Source organism: Cetorhinus maximus, chromosome 22 (genome assembly GCF_964194155.1).
Source record: "Cetorhinus maximus chromosome 22, sCetMax3.hap1.1, whole genome shotgun sequence".
NCBI classification, from domain to species: domain Eukaryota; kingdom Metazoa; phylum Chordata; class Chondrichthyes; order Lamniformes; family Cetorhinidae; genus Cetorhinus; species Cetorhinus maximus.
The window spans coordinates 1,786,856-1,803,861 of record NC_135900.1 but is presented as its reverse complement, the minus strand read 5'-3'; the positions used below and the strand labels follow the sequence as shown (position 1 = coordinate 1,803,861).

The 17,006-nt window shown below is 45.0% G+C and overlaps 1 protein-coding gene across 2 annotated transcripts in view; it reads right to left on the bottom strand.

Annotated features, from left to right (window-relative positions):
- The window catches only part of nav3 (neuron navigator 3), a 473,245-nt gene that overhangs the window by 144,216 nt on the left and 312,023 nt on the right, over positions 1–17,006 (bottom strand). For both annotated transcript variants that reach the window (XM_078567625.1, XM_078567626.1), the window contains one exon: positions 16,606–16,725. In XM_078567625.1, the coding sequence (XP_078423751.1) occupies positions 16,606–16,725 (120 nt within the window). The remainder of the gene's footprint in view (positions 1–16,605; positions 16,726–17,006) is intronic.

Below are 17,006 nucleotides of genomic sequence, written 5' to 3'. Positions count from 1 at the left end.
CCCCAGCCCCTCGCAGCCCATTCTTAAATTACAACAATGACAACACTTCAGAAAGTTCTTTGCTATCACTTTGGGATGTCCTGAGGTCATATGAAAGGCGCTATATAAATACAAGTCTTTCTTTCCTTATTTTAAAGTTGTACCCTAACTGGAGCAGATTCTCTGTCAGGCGTGTTCATGTGTGGCATCATACAACAGGGATAAATTTGTCACGTTTGGGGACATTCTAGTCATGCAATGTCCTATAGTCCCATTTTCACCTGGGTGTAAAAGTCACCTGGTTGGGGCAGGTAGAGGAAAGCCTGGGGAATATTAGTTAATGGAGAGACAGTTGAATTTGCTCCATTACAGGTTTGTGACCCTCCCAATCTCATTCCTGTGATCCACTCTGACACTTTGCACCCAAAGGGTAAAGAGCACCATTGCTCTGGAGAATTACATTTTAAGGGGTAGATTGTGTGTCAGTGGGCAGACTTGTCCCTCTGAGTCAGCAGGGCTGTGGGTTCAAATCCCTCTCTGGATACTTGAACACCTAACTCCAGCCCTGGAGTATTATCTTTCAGGTCAGAAGATAAATCAAGGTCCTGCCTATTTCCTCAGGTGGATATAAAGGGTACCAGGGCACTATCAGTGGTGAGGTGAGAATGACTGCCCTGGATATCAAGGCAGCATTTGATCGAGTGTGGCATCAAGGAGCCCTAGCAAAACTGGAGTCGATAGGAATCAGGGGGAAAACTCCACTGGTTGGAGTCATACCCAGCACAAAGGAAGATGGTTGTGGTTGTTGGAGGTCAATCATCTCAGCTCCAGGACATCACTGCAGGAGTTCCTCAGGGTAGTGTCCTCGGCCCAACCATCTTCAGCTGCTTCATCAATGACCTTCCTTCCATCATAAGGTCAGAAGTGGGGATGTTCGCTGATGATTGCACAATGTTCAGCACCATTCGCGACTCCTCAGATACTGAAGCAGTCCATGTCCAAATGCAGCAAGACCTGGACAATATCCAGGCTTGGGCTGACAAGTTGAAAGTAACAGTCGCGTCACGTAAGTGCCAGGTAATGACCATCTCCAACAAGAGAGAATCCAACCACCATCCCTTCATGTTCAATGGCATTACCATCACTGAATCCCTCACTATCAACATCCTGGGGGGTTACCATTGACCAGAAACTGAACTGGACTAGCCATATAAATACTGTGGCTACAAGAACAGGTCAGAGGTTATGAATCATGCGATGAGTAACTCACCTCCTGACTCCCCAAAGCCTGTCCACCATCTACAAGGCACAAGTCAGGAGTGTGATAAATATTCTCCATTGCCTGGATGAATGCAGCTCCCACAACACTCAAGGAGCTTGACACCGTCCAGGACAAAGCAGCCCCCTTGACTGGCAACACATCCACAAACATTCACTCCCTCTACCACTGACGCACAGTAGCAGCAGTGTGTACCATCTACAAGATGCACTGTAGGAATTCACTAAGGCTCCTTCGACAGCACCTTCCAAACCCATGACCCCCACCATCTAGAAGGACAGGGGCAGCAGATAGATGGGGACACCACCACCTGGAAGTTCCCCTCCAAGTCACTCACCATCCTGACTTGGAAATATATCGGCGTTCCTTCACTGTCACTGGGTCAAAATCCTGGAACTCCCTCCCTAACAGCACTGTGGGTGTACCTACACCACATGGACTGCAGCGGTTCAAGAAGGCAGCTCACCACCACCTTCTCAAGGGCAACTAGGGATGGACAATGAAAATGTTGGCCCAGCCAGTGAAGCCCACATCTTGTGAAAATAATTTACAAAACTATAACCTGAAGTGACCTGGTCAATCAATTCTGAAAACAGATGGCCTGGTTATTCTGACATTGCTGTCTGTGGAAGTTCGCCATTTGGCTGCTGTATTTCCCACGTTACAAATGTGAGTGTACTTCAAAAGTAATTCATTGACTTAAACATTTTGGGACATTCAGTGTTCATGAAAGTTGTAATATAAATGCAGGGGTTTCTGTCTGTTTCGCTTTCTCACAATTGGGCACATTTTCAAATCAAAATGAGTGCAAACAATTGTAACTAAGGAAGGGTTGTATACAAGAGCCAGTAATGCACCCCCTCCCCTCCCCTGCCCCCAACACAGCCAACACACCCTCCCCCAACATGACTAACAGCCCCACCCCCTTCCTACATGGCCAACTGCCCCTCCCCTGCCCCCAACATGGCCAACAGCCCCTCCCCTGCCCCCAAACATGGCCAACAGCCCCTCCCCTGCTCCCAACACCACCATCCCTCCTTCCCCCCCAACCCCCACCATACCCCCTCCCGCTAACCCCCCCCCAACCCCCCCTCACCCCACCGCCCCCCCATACGCCCACCCCCCATACGCCCCGCCCACCACCACCACCAAACCCTTTCCTTCTTCTGGACGCCTCACCAGAGGAAATAGTTTCTCTCTATTGACCTTATCAACACCTTCAATCATCCTAAACACCACAAACAGTTCATCCTTTAATTCTTTAAACTCGATGATACACGCCAAGTCTTTGCAGCCTGTCCTCATTATGTAACCTAACTGCCCCCCGTCCCTCCAGCATCATTCTAGTGAACCTGTGCCTCTCCCCCTCCAAGGCCTCTATCTACTCCCTGAGGTTCAGTGCCCAGAACAGGACACATTGTCAGGTCAGTTCAGGCTCTGACTCCAACCTACACTCGAAGCAGTTTATATATTCATGTGTGTGAAACCTTAATCAGGAAATCAAAGTACAATTATTATAAAAACCTCCATCAACCTTGAGCAGTCTGTTCACTGAGAAAATGTAATACATTTTCTGCCAATATTTTTCCCCTTCACACTGATGGGAGTGGGAATCTGGAACTCCCTCCCCCAAATGGCTGTGGGCGATGAGGGTCAATTGAAGCTTTCAAGGCTGAGATCTCTGGATTTTGATTGGATAAGGATAACAAGGGCTATGAAGCAAAGGTGGATAAATGAGATTGAGGCACAGACCAACCACGAACTAACTGAATGGTGGAGCAGGGGCCTGAATGATCTCCTCTTGTTCCTTAGTTGCATCATCAATAGATGACAGAGAACTCGATTTCTCATATGTAATGCAGAATTGCATCAAAGCGTTGGTTTTCCACAGTTTCCCTGACATTTCCCTTGTTTTTGGCTCTTGCTCTCAGTTGGGACCATCTGCAAGTCTGTCAATGGAGCTTGATGGTTCCCTAAGGAGCCCATAGGTAGTCAGTCTTGGTGCCAGCAGCCTGGGGACAGGTTCCTTGCTAATGCTCTTAATAAGAAAATGACACACAACAGGAGTGGGGCCCACACGAAGCAGAGAGAAGAGTAATGAGCCAAACACTCTCTCTTCCATTAACAACCAATAGCTGCTGGTCGGCTAAATTCAGACACTCTCAGTACCTGGCAGGAAGGCTTCAGATAATTGGCCCTGGCCCACTTTGCAGTTTATGAAAAAATATATCAAAAGAGCCTCAATCCACAGAAAAAAAACATTCAACTGGTTATTTGGGTCAACAGTTTGGTTACTGACCACTTTTATGAAACCACATTGGTCCTTTCCCGGACGCCTGTTGCTACTCACATTAACCCTCTCCTGGGCTATGATTACTGTTGATATCAGTTCTCTCTGGTGCTTAGATTACCCCCTCCGTGAGCTATCGTTTTCTGAAATACACACTGAAATGATGACAATTTTCCACTTCGGTTGTCTTTGCATTAATTGGTGGATAAGCGGCTTACACTCAGTCATATGCTCCTGCTTTCCAACACTCCTGGTGTCAAGGGAGATTTAAAGCTGGTCGAAGAAACACATGCCAATCCCTTTAATTCCCTGGCACACTGTATCCAAATTGGGAAATCGCATCCGCTGTTACACTGCTGAACAATCAGCTGCTCAGCTGTGGCTCGCCCTCACCCACACCTCACCTCCCTCACCCACACCTCACCTCCCTCACCCACACCTCACCTCCCTCACCCACACCTCACCTCCCTCACCCACACCTCACCTCCCTCACCCACACCTCACCTCCCTCACCCGGTTCTTCACCTATTGCTTCCATTATCCCCAGCCTGCCCCCAGATCCACTCTAATAATTTGACAGACCTCCCAACCTCATCAAACAAACCCTCTCAAGTAGTGGAAGCATCCTCACCTCAATTCAGAAGCTTATGTGTTCAAGTTCCACTGTACAGCCCCCACTTGAGCACTATTCAGGCTCACATACACTGCAGGTCACATACATATCAATAGCAGATTCCGATCTGTGTTGTTAATGGGTTAATTTGACTTCAAAGGGAATTAAAACATGGGGAATTTCTCTTGGAATTTAGAAACACTTATGTTTTGTCCTGTCAGGTCTCATTGCCATGACATATATGCCCTGTGGCACCTCAACCAAAGGGCCATTTTTCACATTCCCACTGTAAGTTGACTGTAAGTCAGATATTTGGCCATGGGTAAAATCACAGGCCTCTTGGCAATGGTGGGAGTGTGGTCACTGGACAGGGAATTGGAGCTGCAGCATGGATGATTTTTCCAGCTCTAAGCAAGAACACTATCGCCCTTCCTGTCCATGCTGAAATCAGATTCACAGGAAACAGTCGGTGAAACCATCAGGGAGGCCAAGGCTTTCCAACTGTGTGCACCTGTTAAGCAGCATTTGGAAAGTCATTCGGAAAGGAAGAAAGCAGAAGTAGAGAGAGGGACAGAAAGAGGGAGAAGAGAAAGACAAAGGGAAAGAGAAGGAGACAGAGAGACAAAAAAAGAGATAGCGAGACTAAGGTAGAGAGGGGTGTCATGCAATCACACAGGAACACACAAAGAAACAGAGGAAGAGAGACTGAGAGACATAGAGTACCAGAGAGTGACACACACACACAGACAGGAAGACAGAGAGAGACAGACTAAAACGTATATAAAAGGACAGGCAAACTGCAGGCGAGAGACAAGGAGAGAGATATTGAAAGACAGACAGAGACGGATGGATCATTTCAAAAAGGGAGAGGCGGACAGAGAAAGGCAGGCATACATAAAGATGGGGAGGGAAACTGAGAGAGCAAAGAGGCCGCAGGGAGACAGACTGGAACAGATAGGCAGAGCAGAAAGACAAAGAATTAAAATTTAAAATGAAAGGAATCTATAAAGAAAACAAAGTAACTCTGAAAGCAATGAGAAAATGTAAATGGCAAACAGTAAAAACAAACAGACAAATTCTAATTAAGAAAAAACAAAGAGATGGGAAGAGTTCAAGAAAAAGACAAAATGACCCCAGGTCGTTCAGTTAAGTGATATCTACCTGAAACATTCTGAGCTTTGATTGTTGGTCTCCGCTGAACGAAAGGACTCTTCAAACACCTGAAATTTCAATTTCTCATCCTTATGTTTAAATCACTCCAGGATCTCGCCTCCCCAAATCTCTGTAACCTCCTCCCTGAACTCGCTGCTGCTCGGATTCCAGGCCCTTATGTATTTCCTCCTGCCAAGCCAACTTCACCCCGCAATGGGCAGCCATGTCTTCAGCTGCTAATGTTCACGGCTGTGGAATTCTCTCCCGCTCTCTCCCCTCCTCTAATACCCTCCTCGCTTTGACCAAGTTTTCAAAGTTACCCTTCCTAACTTCTCCTTTAGTTTATCCATTTTGTTGGTTACCCCTCTCCTTACACCTCGAGATGGTTCTCTGCCTTAAAGGTGCTATATAAATGCAAGTTCCTGTTGTTATAAAAAATCAGTGGATGCAGTACTTGAAGCCCACATTCATTGAACTGTTCAGACATTCCAGTTAAAATATCATTATACCTACGTTAAGAAAGACTTTCCATAGCACTGTGACATACACCAAGGGCAACATTTGCCCCCTGTTGGGGGGAAGTGTGGGAGCAGGTGCGGGGGGAGCAGGTACAGGAAGTCGGTGGGGGACTTCCAATCGGCGCCCCCGGCCGGGTGCGTGCTGCCATTTTATGTGGGCGGGCCAATTAAGGCCTGTTCACCGTGACGTCCGCTAAGAGGCGCTGTGCGCTCCCTGCGCGCTCCCTGCGCGCTCCCTGCGCGCTCCCTGCGCACTCCCTGCGCGCTTCCTGTGCGGCTGGGGGAGGGGGTGGATTCCCTCAGCCGGGACTGCAGTCTCTCACGCATGCGCACGAAAGAGCGACTCATCTCCCTGAGGCTAAGTGCTGCCCCAGGGGGATCGGCTCACATTTTAAAATTTAAATAAACCTGAGAAAAAAATTTCCCTGCCATGTCCGCTCATGTGACACTGTCACATGAGTTGGGACATGGCCATAACTTTTAATTTAAAATATTGTGAGATTTTTTAAATCCTCATGAAACCTGGTCCCGCCCGTGGATGAGGTTTTATGCTTTCTCTGAAGCCCGCCAGGGCTCCCGGCCTGTCCGCCAACCTTAAGCTTGGACGGGCAGGTCCATTAATGACTTCAACTGCTTTGTTAATGGCCTTAATAGGCCGTTGACAGGTCAGCGGGTGCACAGCCAACTCGGGTGTGCTCCCACTGAACTGAAAGTCCGAATGCCGCGCCATGGCGTCGGGACGCACACCTGACATCACCCCGCGTCATTCTGCTTTGTCGGTGCAGTCCCGGCAGTGCCCAGTAACGCACTCCTGGTGTTCCAATTGGCCGCTGGCAGCTCCCCAGGGCAGGGCTTCCTCCCCAGTGCGGGGCAGAAGTCCCACGCTGGCCCTGACTAGCCCCCCCTGCAGCACATTAAGGCTGCAGGCAGGCCAACGAGGAATGGTTCAGCTCCACACTGACTTCTTCTCTGCGGGTGTGAGGTGACTGGCCCATCCCGTAGTATTCATCCCAATGTTTCAAGTTCAATATAACTCTTCTTCAGAACTCTTTGGACTCTTCTCCACTTCTGATGTATAGCCACATTGGGCTCGAAATGTTAACTCTGTTAACTTAGATGAAAGGACTGAAGGAATGGTTGCCAAATTTGCGACAACACAAAGATAGGTAGGAAAGTAAATTGTGAAGAGGACATAAGGAGGCTACCAGGTGACATAGACAGGTTATGTGAGTGGACGAAGATCTGGAAAATGGAATAAAATGTGGGTAAATGTGAAATTGTTCATTTTGGCAGGATGGGTAAGAAAGAAGTATATTATCTAAATGATGAGAGATTGCAGAGCTCTGAGGTACAGAGGGATCTGGGTGTCCTAGTGCATGAATCACAAAAGGCTAGTATGCAGGTACAGCTAGTAATTAGGAAAGTGAATAGGATGTTATTGTTTATTGTGAGGGGAATTGATTACAAAAGTAGGGAGGTTATGCTTCACTTGTACAGGGTGCTGGTTAGACCACATCTGGAGTACTGTGTACAGTACTGGTCTCTTTATTTAAGGAAGGATGCAAATACGTTAAAAGCAGTTCAACAAAGGTTTACTAGACCACCAGGAATGGGGGGGTTGTCTTATGAGGAAAAGTTGGACAGGTTAGGCTGTCCTAACTTTTAGAAGAATGAGAGGTGACTTGATTGCAACCTTTAAGATCCTGAGGGGTCTTGACAAAGTGGCTGTGGAGAGGATGTTCCCTCTTGTGGGTGAATCTAGAACTAGTTTGAAAATAAAGGGTCGCTCATTTAAGACAGGGATGAGGAGAAACTTTTCCTCTCAGAGGGTTGTGAGTCTTTGGAACTCTCTTCCTCAAAAAGCTGTGGAGGCAGAGTCTTTGAATATTTTTAAGGCAGAACTAGATAGATTCTTGATAAATAAGGGGGTGAAAGGTTATCGGGGGTAGGCAGGAATGTGGTGTTGAGGTTACAATAAGATCAGTCACAATCTTATTGAATAGCGGAGCAGGCTCGAGGGGCTGAGTGGCCTACTCCTGCTCCAAATTCATATATTTATATGTATGTTTCTCTCCACAGATGCTGTCAGACCTGCTGAGCTTTTCCAGCACTTTTTATTTTTATTTCAGATTTCCAGCATCCGCAGCATTTTGCTTTTATACTGGATGAGGCGATGCACAGGTCAATTATTAGGCTGAGGATACTGTTGCTTCACTATGTTCTACACATTCCAAACAGGCCCTTTGTTGTCTATTCCTTTTTCCAAGATATAAATGAATACCCTGAAGTGTGTGACATCAGGAACGTGCCAGATAGCAAGCGCACATGTCCATAGGGGAGAGTTTTCTACCCATCGGGTGAGCTGGTTGGGAGCGGGAGCGGGCGCAGAGCCGATCGCCGCCCGCAATTGGCTGCGCGCCGCCATTTTATGTGGGTGGGCCAATTAAGGCCCGCCCAGCGTGACGCGCACCCGGAAGTGCTCAGCGCTGCCTGTGCGGGCGGGAGGAGGAGGGAGAGTCAGGGCCTGTGCTCTTTGGCGCATGCATGCGAAAGAGCGCAGAAATCTCCCTGAGGCACGGAGCTACCTCAGGGAGATTAATTTCAAAATGAGAATTTTAAATAAAGAAAGTGAAGAATCATTTACACCTGTCCCCTCATGTGACAGCATCACACGAGCTGGGACATGTTTTTGAAATGTTCGAAAAATATTTATTAATTTGATAAACCCTTCATGAAACCTCATCCCGCCCGTGGTTTTATATTCTATTCACACATGAACAATTTGCTACTATGATCTGTGATGGTAACGCTCAGCTAGAAATCGGTCTGCACTGCACTTGCTTTTCAGGTGTAAAACAAAACAATTTAGGAGCAGGATGATCTGAGCCTAATCTGCACATGTTGATCCAACTGTTACATAATGGGGCCCTCTTTTTAGACTTCCCAATCAGAAACCTTATCAGGCATTAAGCTCCTTAAATATGTAAATTAAGGGTCTAATGCCTATTGAAGTCTTCCATTGAAAAATTAGTCAGCGATGGGTGTGGACATGGCTCAGTCGCCTGGTTCGAGGTCGCTGGTCATGCAGTGACACATCTGGGTTCAAAAAGAGCCCCAGGCCAATCTCTAGGTCTAGATGTCACACTTTGTGATGAACTATAAAACAAACAGAAAGTAGGGGAAAGGAGGGCATTCATTGGCCCAAAGATTAAAATTAACAAGCATTTAAAAATACTCAATTAATGTAGCATCTTTTACAACCTCAGGATATCCCAAATTGCTTCAGAGTAAATGATGTATTTTTTTTTAATGTAGTCACTGTTGCAACATGATAATGAGAAAGTCTGTTTTAGGTTTCGGTTGAGGGATAAATAGCGGGCAGGACATCAGGGAGAACTTGCCCTGCTCTTCTTCAAACTGAGCCATCAGTTCTTTAATGTTCACTTGAGAGGATAAGTAAAGTTTTTATTTGTCATTGCATCTGAAAGACAGCACCACTGACAGTGCAGCACTCCCTCAGTACTACATTGGAAGTGTTAACCTTAGTCACATAATCTGTGTAAACCAATGTATTAGCAGCATGGGTGACCTCCTCAGTCAATGTAGAGATAGAGATGGGATTGAAAGCACACTTATAGTTGCTTCTGGCTGTATTGTAAATAAACCTAATGTTTCCACTTAGAAAGTTCTCTGCATATCAACTCTATTACAAATAGGCGACAAGGCCGCAACAAACTGGCGATGAGGATAAATCAGGATAAATCAAGACAAATCAGAATTGGTACTGTACCTTGCCCAGCAATTGTGAGTATCCATGTCTGTTTAAAACAACAGAAGATGTACTCACCCAAAATGCCATAATTTGGTAGAATTGATCCCTTTGAGCCAGCCACAAGCAATTGGTCTCATGACGTAGAACGCCTTGTGTTTTTCTTTCAAGCGGGTGAAATCACAGCGGAAGAGAAGAGGTAAGCTATCCTCTTACGTACTTGTGGAAGCAAAACCTACAGTTTGATTCAAAGTTTGATGGCGCCCAATGCCCCAGATTCGAAGAATTTCAGAGAATTGGTGGACCTCGTGAAGGTGCATTTTCAACCCAAGCCCTCAGTCACAATGCAACGGTTCCAGTTCAATTCAAGAAATAGAGCCCCGGGCGAGACAGTTGCTAGCTATGTGGTGAATTTGAAGCAACTAACAGAACATTGCGAGTTCGGTGAGACTCTGAACGAGATGCTCAGAGATCGTTTAGTGCGTGGTGTGAAAGAAGACACTATTCAGAGGAGATTGCTGGCTGAAGTGAATCTGCATTTTAAGAAGGCGTTAGAAATAGCGCTGGCCATGGAAAGCACTGGAAGAGATTCACAAGCACAAGGGGCCTAAAATGGTGCCATACTCCAAACTGGGCGGGAATAGTCAGCCGAAAGTGACGTGAAAAAGCAAGACTCCGCCGCAAAGTGAGAAAAAGCCCTCGCTAACCGGAATGATAAGAAATGGTTTAGCAGCTAAATCGAAGAACAACTTTAATCGATGTGGAAACAATTAGTCTTTTAGCGATTGGCAGTTTAAAAAAGCAGATATTACGTTTGTCACAGAAGTGGACATATAATGAGACAGAGCAAAGAGAGATTTAAACAGGTTTGCAAACAACAGAAGAAGCCCAATGAAATCTACAGTGTAGAAGAGCCTGAAACAACAAATTCTGACATTTATTCATTGTTTAACATGAAAGTTGGGAATATTGGAAGCCAATATTTGTTACAGTACAAGTGAATATTAAACCAGTAAAAATGGAAGTAGACACGGAAGTTTCCATTTCTGTAATTGGAGAATACACTTTCAGATATTTAAATAATGAAGAACATCAATTAAATTTGGAACAAACATCTACCAAGTTGAAAACGTACAGAGGCAAAGAAATCCAAGTAAAAGATATCAGCAGAGTAACTGTCCATTATAGACACCATTGGGCACAGCTACCAGTAATGCGATTGAGAGGCAGAGGACCAAGCCTTCTAGGGTGAAACCGGTTCAGGGAAATCAACCTTGATTGGCCAATGAGATTTCAAAAGGAAGCTGGAAGAGTTGAAAAAGGAACAAGACAAGGTACTTCAGAAAGAGCCTGGAGAGTCCGAGGACCGCAACAGGATGAAAAAGGAGTGTGTAAGGACTCAACAACCTGAAGAAATGCTGTCTATCTCAAACAAAAACATGGAAGAACAGCAGAAGAAACCCAAGGAGACTCTGCTGGATGACAGAGTCCCAGACGAAGTGAGTAACGTTCGCAAAGAAAAGGAAAACCTGTTGAAAGACCTTCACACGCTACAAGATTCCCTCAGGTCAAAGCTTGTGCCTCTGGAACAGTACAAAGAGAAACAGAAAGAATTCAACACCTCTCTGAACAAACTGAAGAACCAGTTGGCAGAGAAGACGCAGCAATGTCCAAGTTTGCAGGAGGAAGTCAACAAACTGCAAAAGAAGCAAATGTGACGTGAGAAAAAACTTTCTCATACAACGAGTGGATCGGGTCTGGAATGCACGGCCTGGAAGTGTGGTGGAGGCTGGTTTAATCGAGGAATTCAAGAGGGTATTAGATGATTATTCGAATAGAAACAATTTGCAATTGTACGGGGAAAAGGCAGGGCAATGGCACTAGGTCATAATGCTCATTTGGAAAGCTGGTGCAGACATGATGGGCTGAATGGCCTCCTTCAGTGCCTCTAAAATTCTGTGATTCTGTGTAAAACAAAGAAGAGACAGAAGAGTTGAAGAATCAGCTCAATGAAGTCAAAGAGGCTTTGAAAACAAAACTCGGAGAGCTTTCCAAGAGGCGAGCGCAGAATGAAGTTTTGGGAGACTCAGCTACTGAACTAAGACAAGTTGAGATTTCACCTGAGAGAAGTCTGGCTGGTAGTGAAGTCAGAATGAAGGACGAGACTAAACTCTGTGATAGAAAGAAGACAAAAAGGAAGAAGTTTCCAAAAAGACAATAAAATGGTGGCTGGTAGCACCTATAAACACTCGAAGGAGGCAATAAGCAAATGATTGAACTGTGCCTACTTTGATATTATTCCAGTCCCTCACAATGGTTTGCTGGATGATGATGCTGAAGATAAAATCAAAGAGGTACAAGTTACTTCCAAGGCTTTCCCTGGAAAGAATTCTGGATGCTGTAGACAAACACGAAGAAGTTAACAGGTGATTGGTTGGAGACCAAGTTTGCACGTTTTCTTTTTCATACAGGACCAACCCCCCTGCACAAGGACAGGAGCAACACCTGCAGAATTGTTGTTGACACGCTGTCTTAGGACAAGACTGAGCCTAATATTTCCAAATTTGGAGGGGAAGGTGGAGAAAGCTCAAGGGAACCAAAAGCTAAGCATGACTTGTACAGTCGTGAGAGACAATTTACTGTTGGGGAAGCAGTGTATGTGAAGAATTTTGGTGAAGGACCACATGGTTACCGGGTAAAGTAAGTTTAGTGACCAGACCATCATACCATGTGGAAGTAGAAAGCCGGATCACCCGTAAGCATGTGGACCATTTAAGAAATAGAGATACCTCAACAAGATCCGGTTCCACCCGTAACCATTACTGAACCAGTGTTTCCTGTTGAAGATGCTCAACCAAGGATTGACATGTCTGATGTCTCTGTAGGAGTGGAAGACACTGAACTGCGAGTGCCCACCAAGGTATCCGATGTTCATGCAGTTCCAGAATGTGGTTCCTGAGAGAGAATCTGAAGTCGTGGAGCTGCGACATTCCACACGGATCAGGAAATTACTTGAAAGACTAAACTTGTAAATTTCATGATCTGTGTAAATATTATAATGTCATGAGATAAATATACTTGTAAACACAATATGTACAGCAAAGTTAAAGGGGGAAGAATGTAGTGATTATGGTTTTGTTAAATGTTGGTCTGTGCCTTTAAGAAAAGCCCTGTGATGTAAGATCACATGATCTGTGTAAACCAATGTGTTAGCAGCGTGGGCTACCTCCACAGTCAGTGTAAAGATAGAGATGGAGTTGAAAGCACATGTGTAGTTGCTGCTGGCTGTATTGTAAATAAACCTAATGTTTCCAATTAGAAAGTTGTCTGCAGATCAACTCTATTACAAACTGGCGACAAGGCCACATTACAACAATGTCAAATATTGTGGGAAGCAGCAGTGGCATAGTGGTATTGTCACTGGACTGGTATTCCAGAGAGCCAGGGTAACACTCTGGGACCCGAGTTTGAATCCCGCCATAGCAGATGGTGAAATTTGAATTCAATAAAAATCTGGCATTAAAAGTCTGATGAAACCATTGTTGATTGTTAGTGTCCTTTAGGGAAGGAAGGAAATCTACTGTCCTTACCTGGCTTGGCCTACAAGTGACTCCACAGCAATGTGGTTGACTCTTAACTGCTCCCTGAAGAAGGGCAACTAGGGATGGGCAATAAATGCTGTCCTAGCCAGTGACACCCACATCCCATGAACAAATAAAAAAAAAATAACAGCAAGATGTTACTGAACCAGTTGTGTTTTTATGACAATTTGACAGGTTTATTTTTAAACTGAGACCGCTTTTTATTTTTAAATTGAATGCAAATCTTCAAAATTGCTATGGTGGGATTAGAACTCACATTCCCTGGATCATTGCTGCAGACCTATAGATTACTAGCTCAGAAATAGAACCAGTACACTACTAAATCCATTGATTGCAGCATAGTTTCAATGCTTACAGCCTGTTGTCCACGAATGTTAGCTGCACTGGGGCATGGAAATGGATCTCAGTGTAAAACATCAATAAGCCTTTGCTGCAGAAGGAAACTTTAAATAACTATACTATAAGCCTCAACCTATCTACTGCTTCAAAACCTTGAACCCTATCTTCCTCCTGCCTTGCAAGTAGCTACTCCTACCAGGAGATCACATGGCTTGTTACATTCATCTGTCTTGCACCACCCTCACACATCCACTGCAGCTCGTCTATAACTGCTCCTTGGTGTCCATCATCCAACTACTCCTAGGTCCACCCCTCTTTCTACTGCCCCCGGCTTTGCCCTCTAGAAGAGATCTCTGAAGAGATCTAGAAGAGAACCCTATCAAATTCTATTATATATTGTGTTCTACCCTAATGGTTTGATTTTAAAGATATAAAATAGAACCTAGAATTCCTGAACTATACTTTTTGAGCCCTTCTAATTTTACTTCCGACTTTGCAAATGTGTATGTTTATGGGTAAATATTTAATACTCTAATATAAATCTGTGCAATCCATTTTTGCACAACTCCAATGACTTAATTTGAGATGGACCTTGTTCCTTTAGCTCGCTTGCTGATTTTAGAAAGTTCTGGAAGATGCTTGTTGAGTGTTCAATGAATATTTTATGTGCTGTTTCATTTCACCAGCACTCTCTTCGGGCTCCTCACACAAAGCTATTTAAGGAATTTCAATTTATTTCACAGTGGGGGAGTGTTTGGACCGTCTCATTTTACTGAAAATGGACTGCAGACATGGTTCACCCACCAGCCACACAAGTGCAAGGTGAAGCTGAATGGGGGGGATGAAGAGAATAGATTCAGCAACAGGGCTCAATATTATAACAGGCTCCTTCGCGTTGAAATCATTAAATAACTCAACTGAGCCTGTCAATTCTTGCAGCGAATAAACCCAATTGTATTCATGTTGGAAAATTTCTAAATCCTCCCAAATCTTTAGCAATGGAGGTTTCCAAATAGTTGGGGTTTTCTCATTTTCACAAACTTTCCTCCCGGTTTCCTTGATTTTTGGTCATGCTTTTCCATCATTATTTGCCATTGCTGCTATGCCCATATTTCCCACTCAGTTTTCCTACGTCAACTGTGTATTGCTGAAAATAAAATGCTGTCGAAGATTTTCATCTTGCACTCATCAGGGCAGCTCCACAAGATAAACTAACAGTATAGGCAACAACAATTTATACTGCATACGACTACCAAATAACTATATGTCAACTGTCACGATATAGTTGCAGGCTCTGGTCAATAGAGGACTCTGTGAAATCTGTTTCTAAAGTCTTGCTCCCCTTCCTATAGAATAAGGGGGTACAGAGGGAGGTGGGTAAGCTGTTGAAAGGAGTTTGAAACATATTTTGGGGGGGTGTGATTGTTATTTTGAGAAAAAAATGACCTTCTCCCATCTGGAAGGAGAATGAATGGAAAACAAGATGCTCTTTACTGTTGCTATTGGCAACTGGAAGCATATACTCATTGTCATGCCAAACTCCATATCAATAACTTCAGCTACAGCCAGAAAAGGATAATTTACTCACAGGCAGATTTTAATCTGAATCGATCTCAGACTGCAATTGAGGAAAATGTAGAAAAGTGCTGTGATGGGTCCATGGCCTTATCAAGGCAACCCCTTCTTTAACCAGCCTGACAAGGGTCTGAGCCATCGCAACACAGATGGGAGGAGAAAAAAAACAAATCTGTCATTTCCGGGAAGGATAGGTATTGTCAGGGGCAACCTCTCAAGCTGAGAAAAACCATTCAATCGATCTTAACCCATCCATCCAGATGCCCAACAGTTCCCCCTTGGCTGAGTGATCCTAGGGTATTTATCTCCACCTTCCCATCAGGAGGTTCATTCCAACTGTTGTTCACTCCTTGTGTAAAGAAGGATTACAGATATCAACCCTAAAGTTACCTTTTATTAGATTGAACCCCTTTCTCCTTATCCTAGTTCCACATTTTAAATTAAAGTAATATGCTGAATTTACCCTCCGCTATCTTTATACGATCACCTCTTGGACATCTGGAAAGTCTAAGTTTTTCAACTCTTCCTTTCATAACTCAGGCTCCTGATACTGGGAATCTTTTCCGCACTCTGCTTCTCCAATTCTGGCCACTTGAGAATCCCTGATTTCCATCGCTCCACCATTGGCGGCCGTGCCTTCATCTGCTTGGGCCTGAAGCTCTGGAATCCCCTCCCTAAACCTCTGCCTTTCCACCTTCTCTCCACCTTTAAGATGCTCCTTCAAACCTACCTCTTTTATTAAGCTTTTGATCACCTGTCCTAACATCTCTTTGTGTCACTCAGAGCTAAATTTTGTCTCCTTATGCTCCTGTGCATTGTCCTGGGATGTTTTACATTAAGGCACTATATCAATGTAAGTTGTTGCTGTGGTTGCCTCCAGCACCTGAATATCTTTTGGCTTGTTAAACAAAATTGAACCCTCAGACGCACTGTGGAATTTAGACTCTCCCCAGTCAGCAGATGATGTAAGGGTGGGGGGGGGCAAGGGAGGTTGGGGGCCGTAGGGGGACAGAGTTTGTGGTGAAAGTTAGCCAGTTCCATTTTCCGCTCCATCTCTGCTAGTTCCCCTAGCTGTTTAGCTGCCAATTGATTTGGTACCAGATATCACTCATGCTGGAATCCCCCTGTCAACACCCCCACTCTCCAGTGCAGAGCTTTGAGTATCAGAAAAATCAGGAATTGTGACCCACCCACACCGCACCTCCCCCCAGGTTTGTAGGAACCACAAGTCTGAGTCCATTAAAATCAGTGTTAAAAATAAAACTTGTGGAATGGGCTGCACATTCCGGTAAGTGTTCCAATGCTCAACCTGCGTTTCCAACACACTAATCTCCATCGGAGCAGCAACGTTCAGCTCAGACTTTGAATAGATCAAGTCACCTGTTCTCAACCAGATTCTTTCTTAAGTTTCAAAACTCCTCCCACGGGAGCCAGTGGCAGATGTCCTGACCATTTGACTTAAGTCCACACGGCTGTCACTTTCTCTTACCTGTCAACATCCCCCGAAATATCAGGCACGCCTCTTTGTATGACATCACGTGTGGCTGATATGTCTGGGATGCGGTTTATGCTGCGAGTATACAGGTTGAGGCCTCCGTCTGTCATGTACCTGGAAAGAGGAGAAACAGTTAGTAAAGTCCCCATTGAGGCTCAGCTTCATAATTCTCTAAATCATCAATAAGACTGACTAGAAAAACCCATCATCATGTCATAGGATTGTACAGCACAGAAGGAGGCCATTCAGCCTATCGAGTCTGGTCAGAACTTGCCCCGCAAATTGACGGAAGGTCATTGACCTGAAAAGTTGGGCTGAATTTTCCAGAACCCATGAAGACGGGTTTGGAGACAGGGGGTGGATTTGGGTGGGGGGGGTGTATAGGGTGTTGGAGG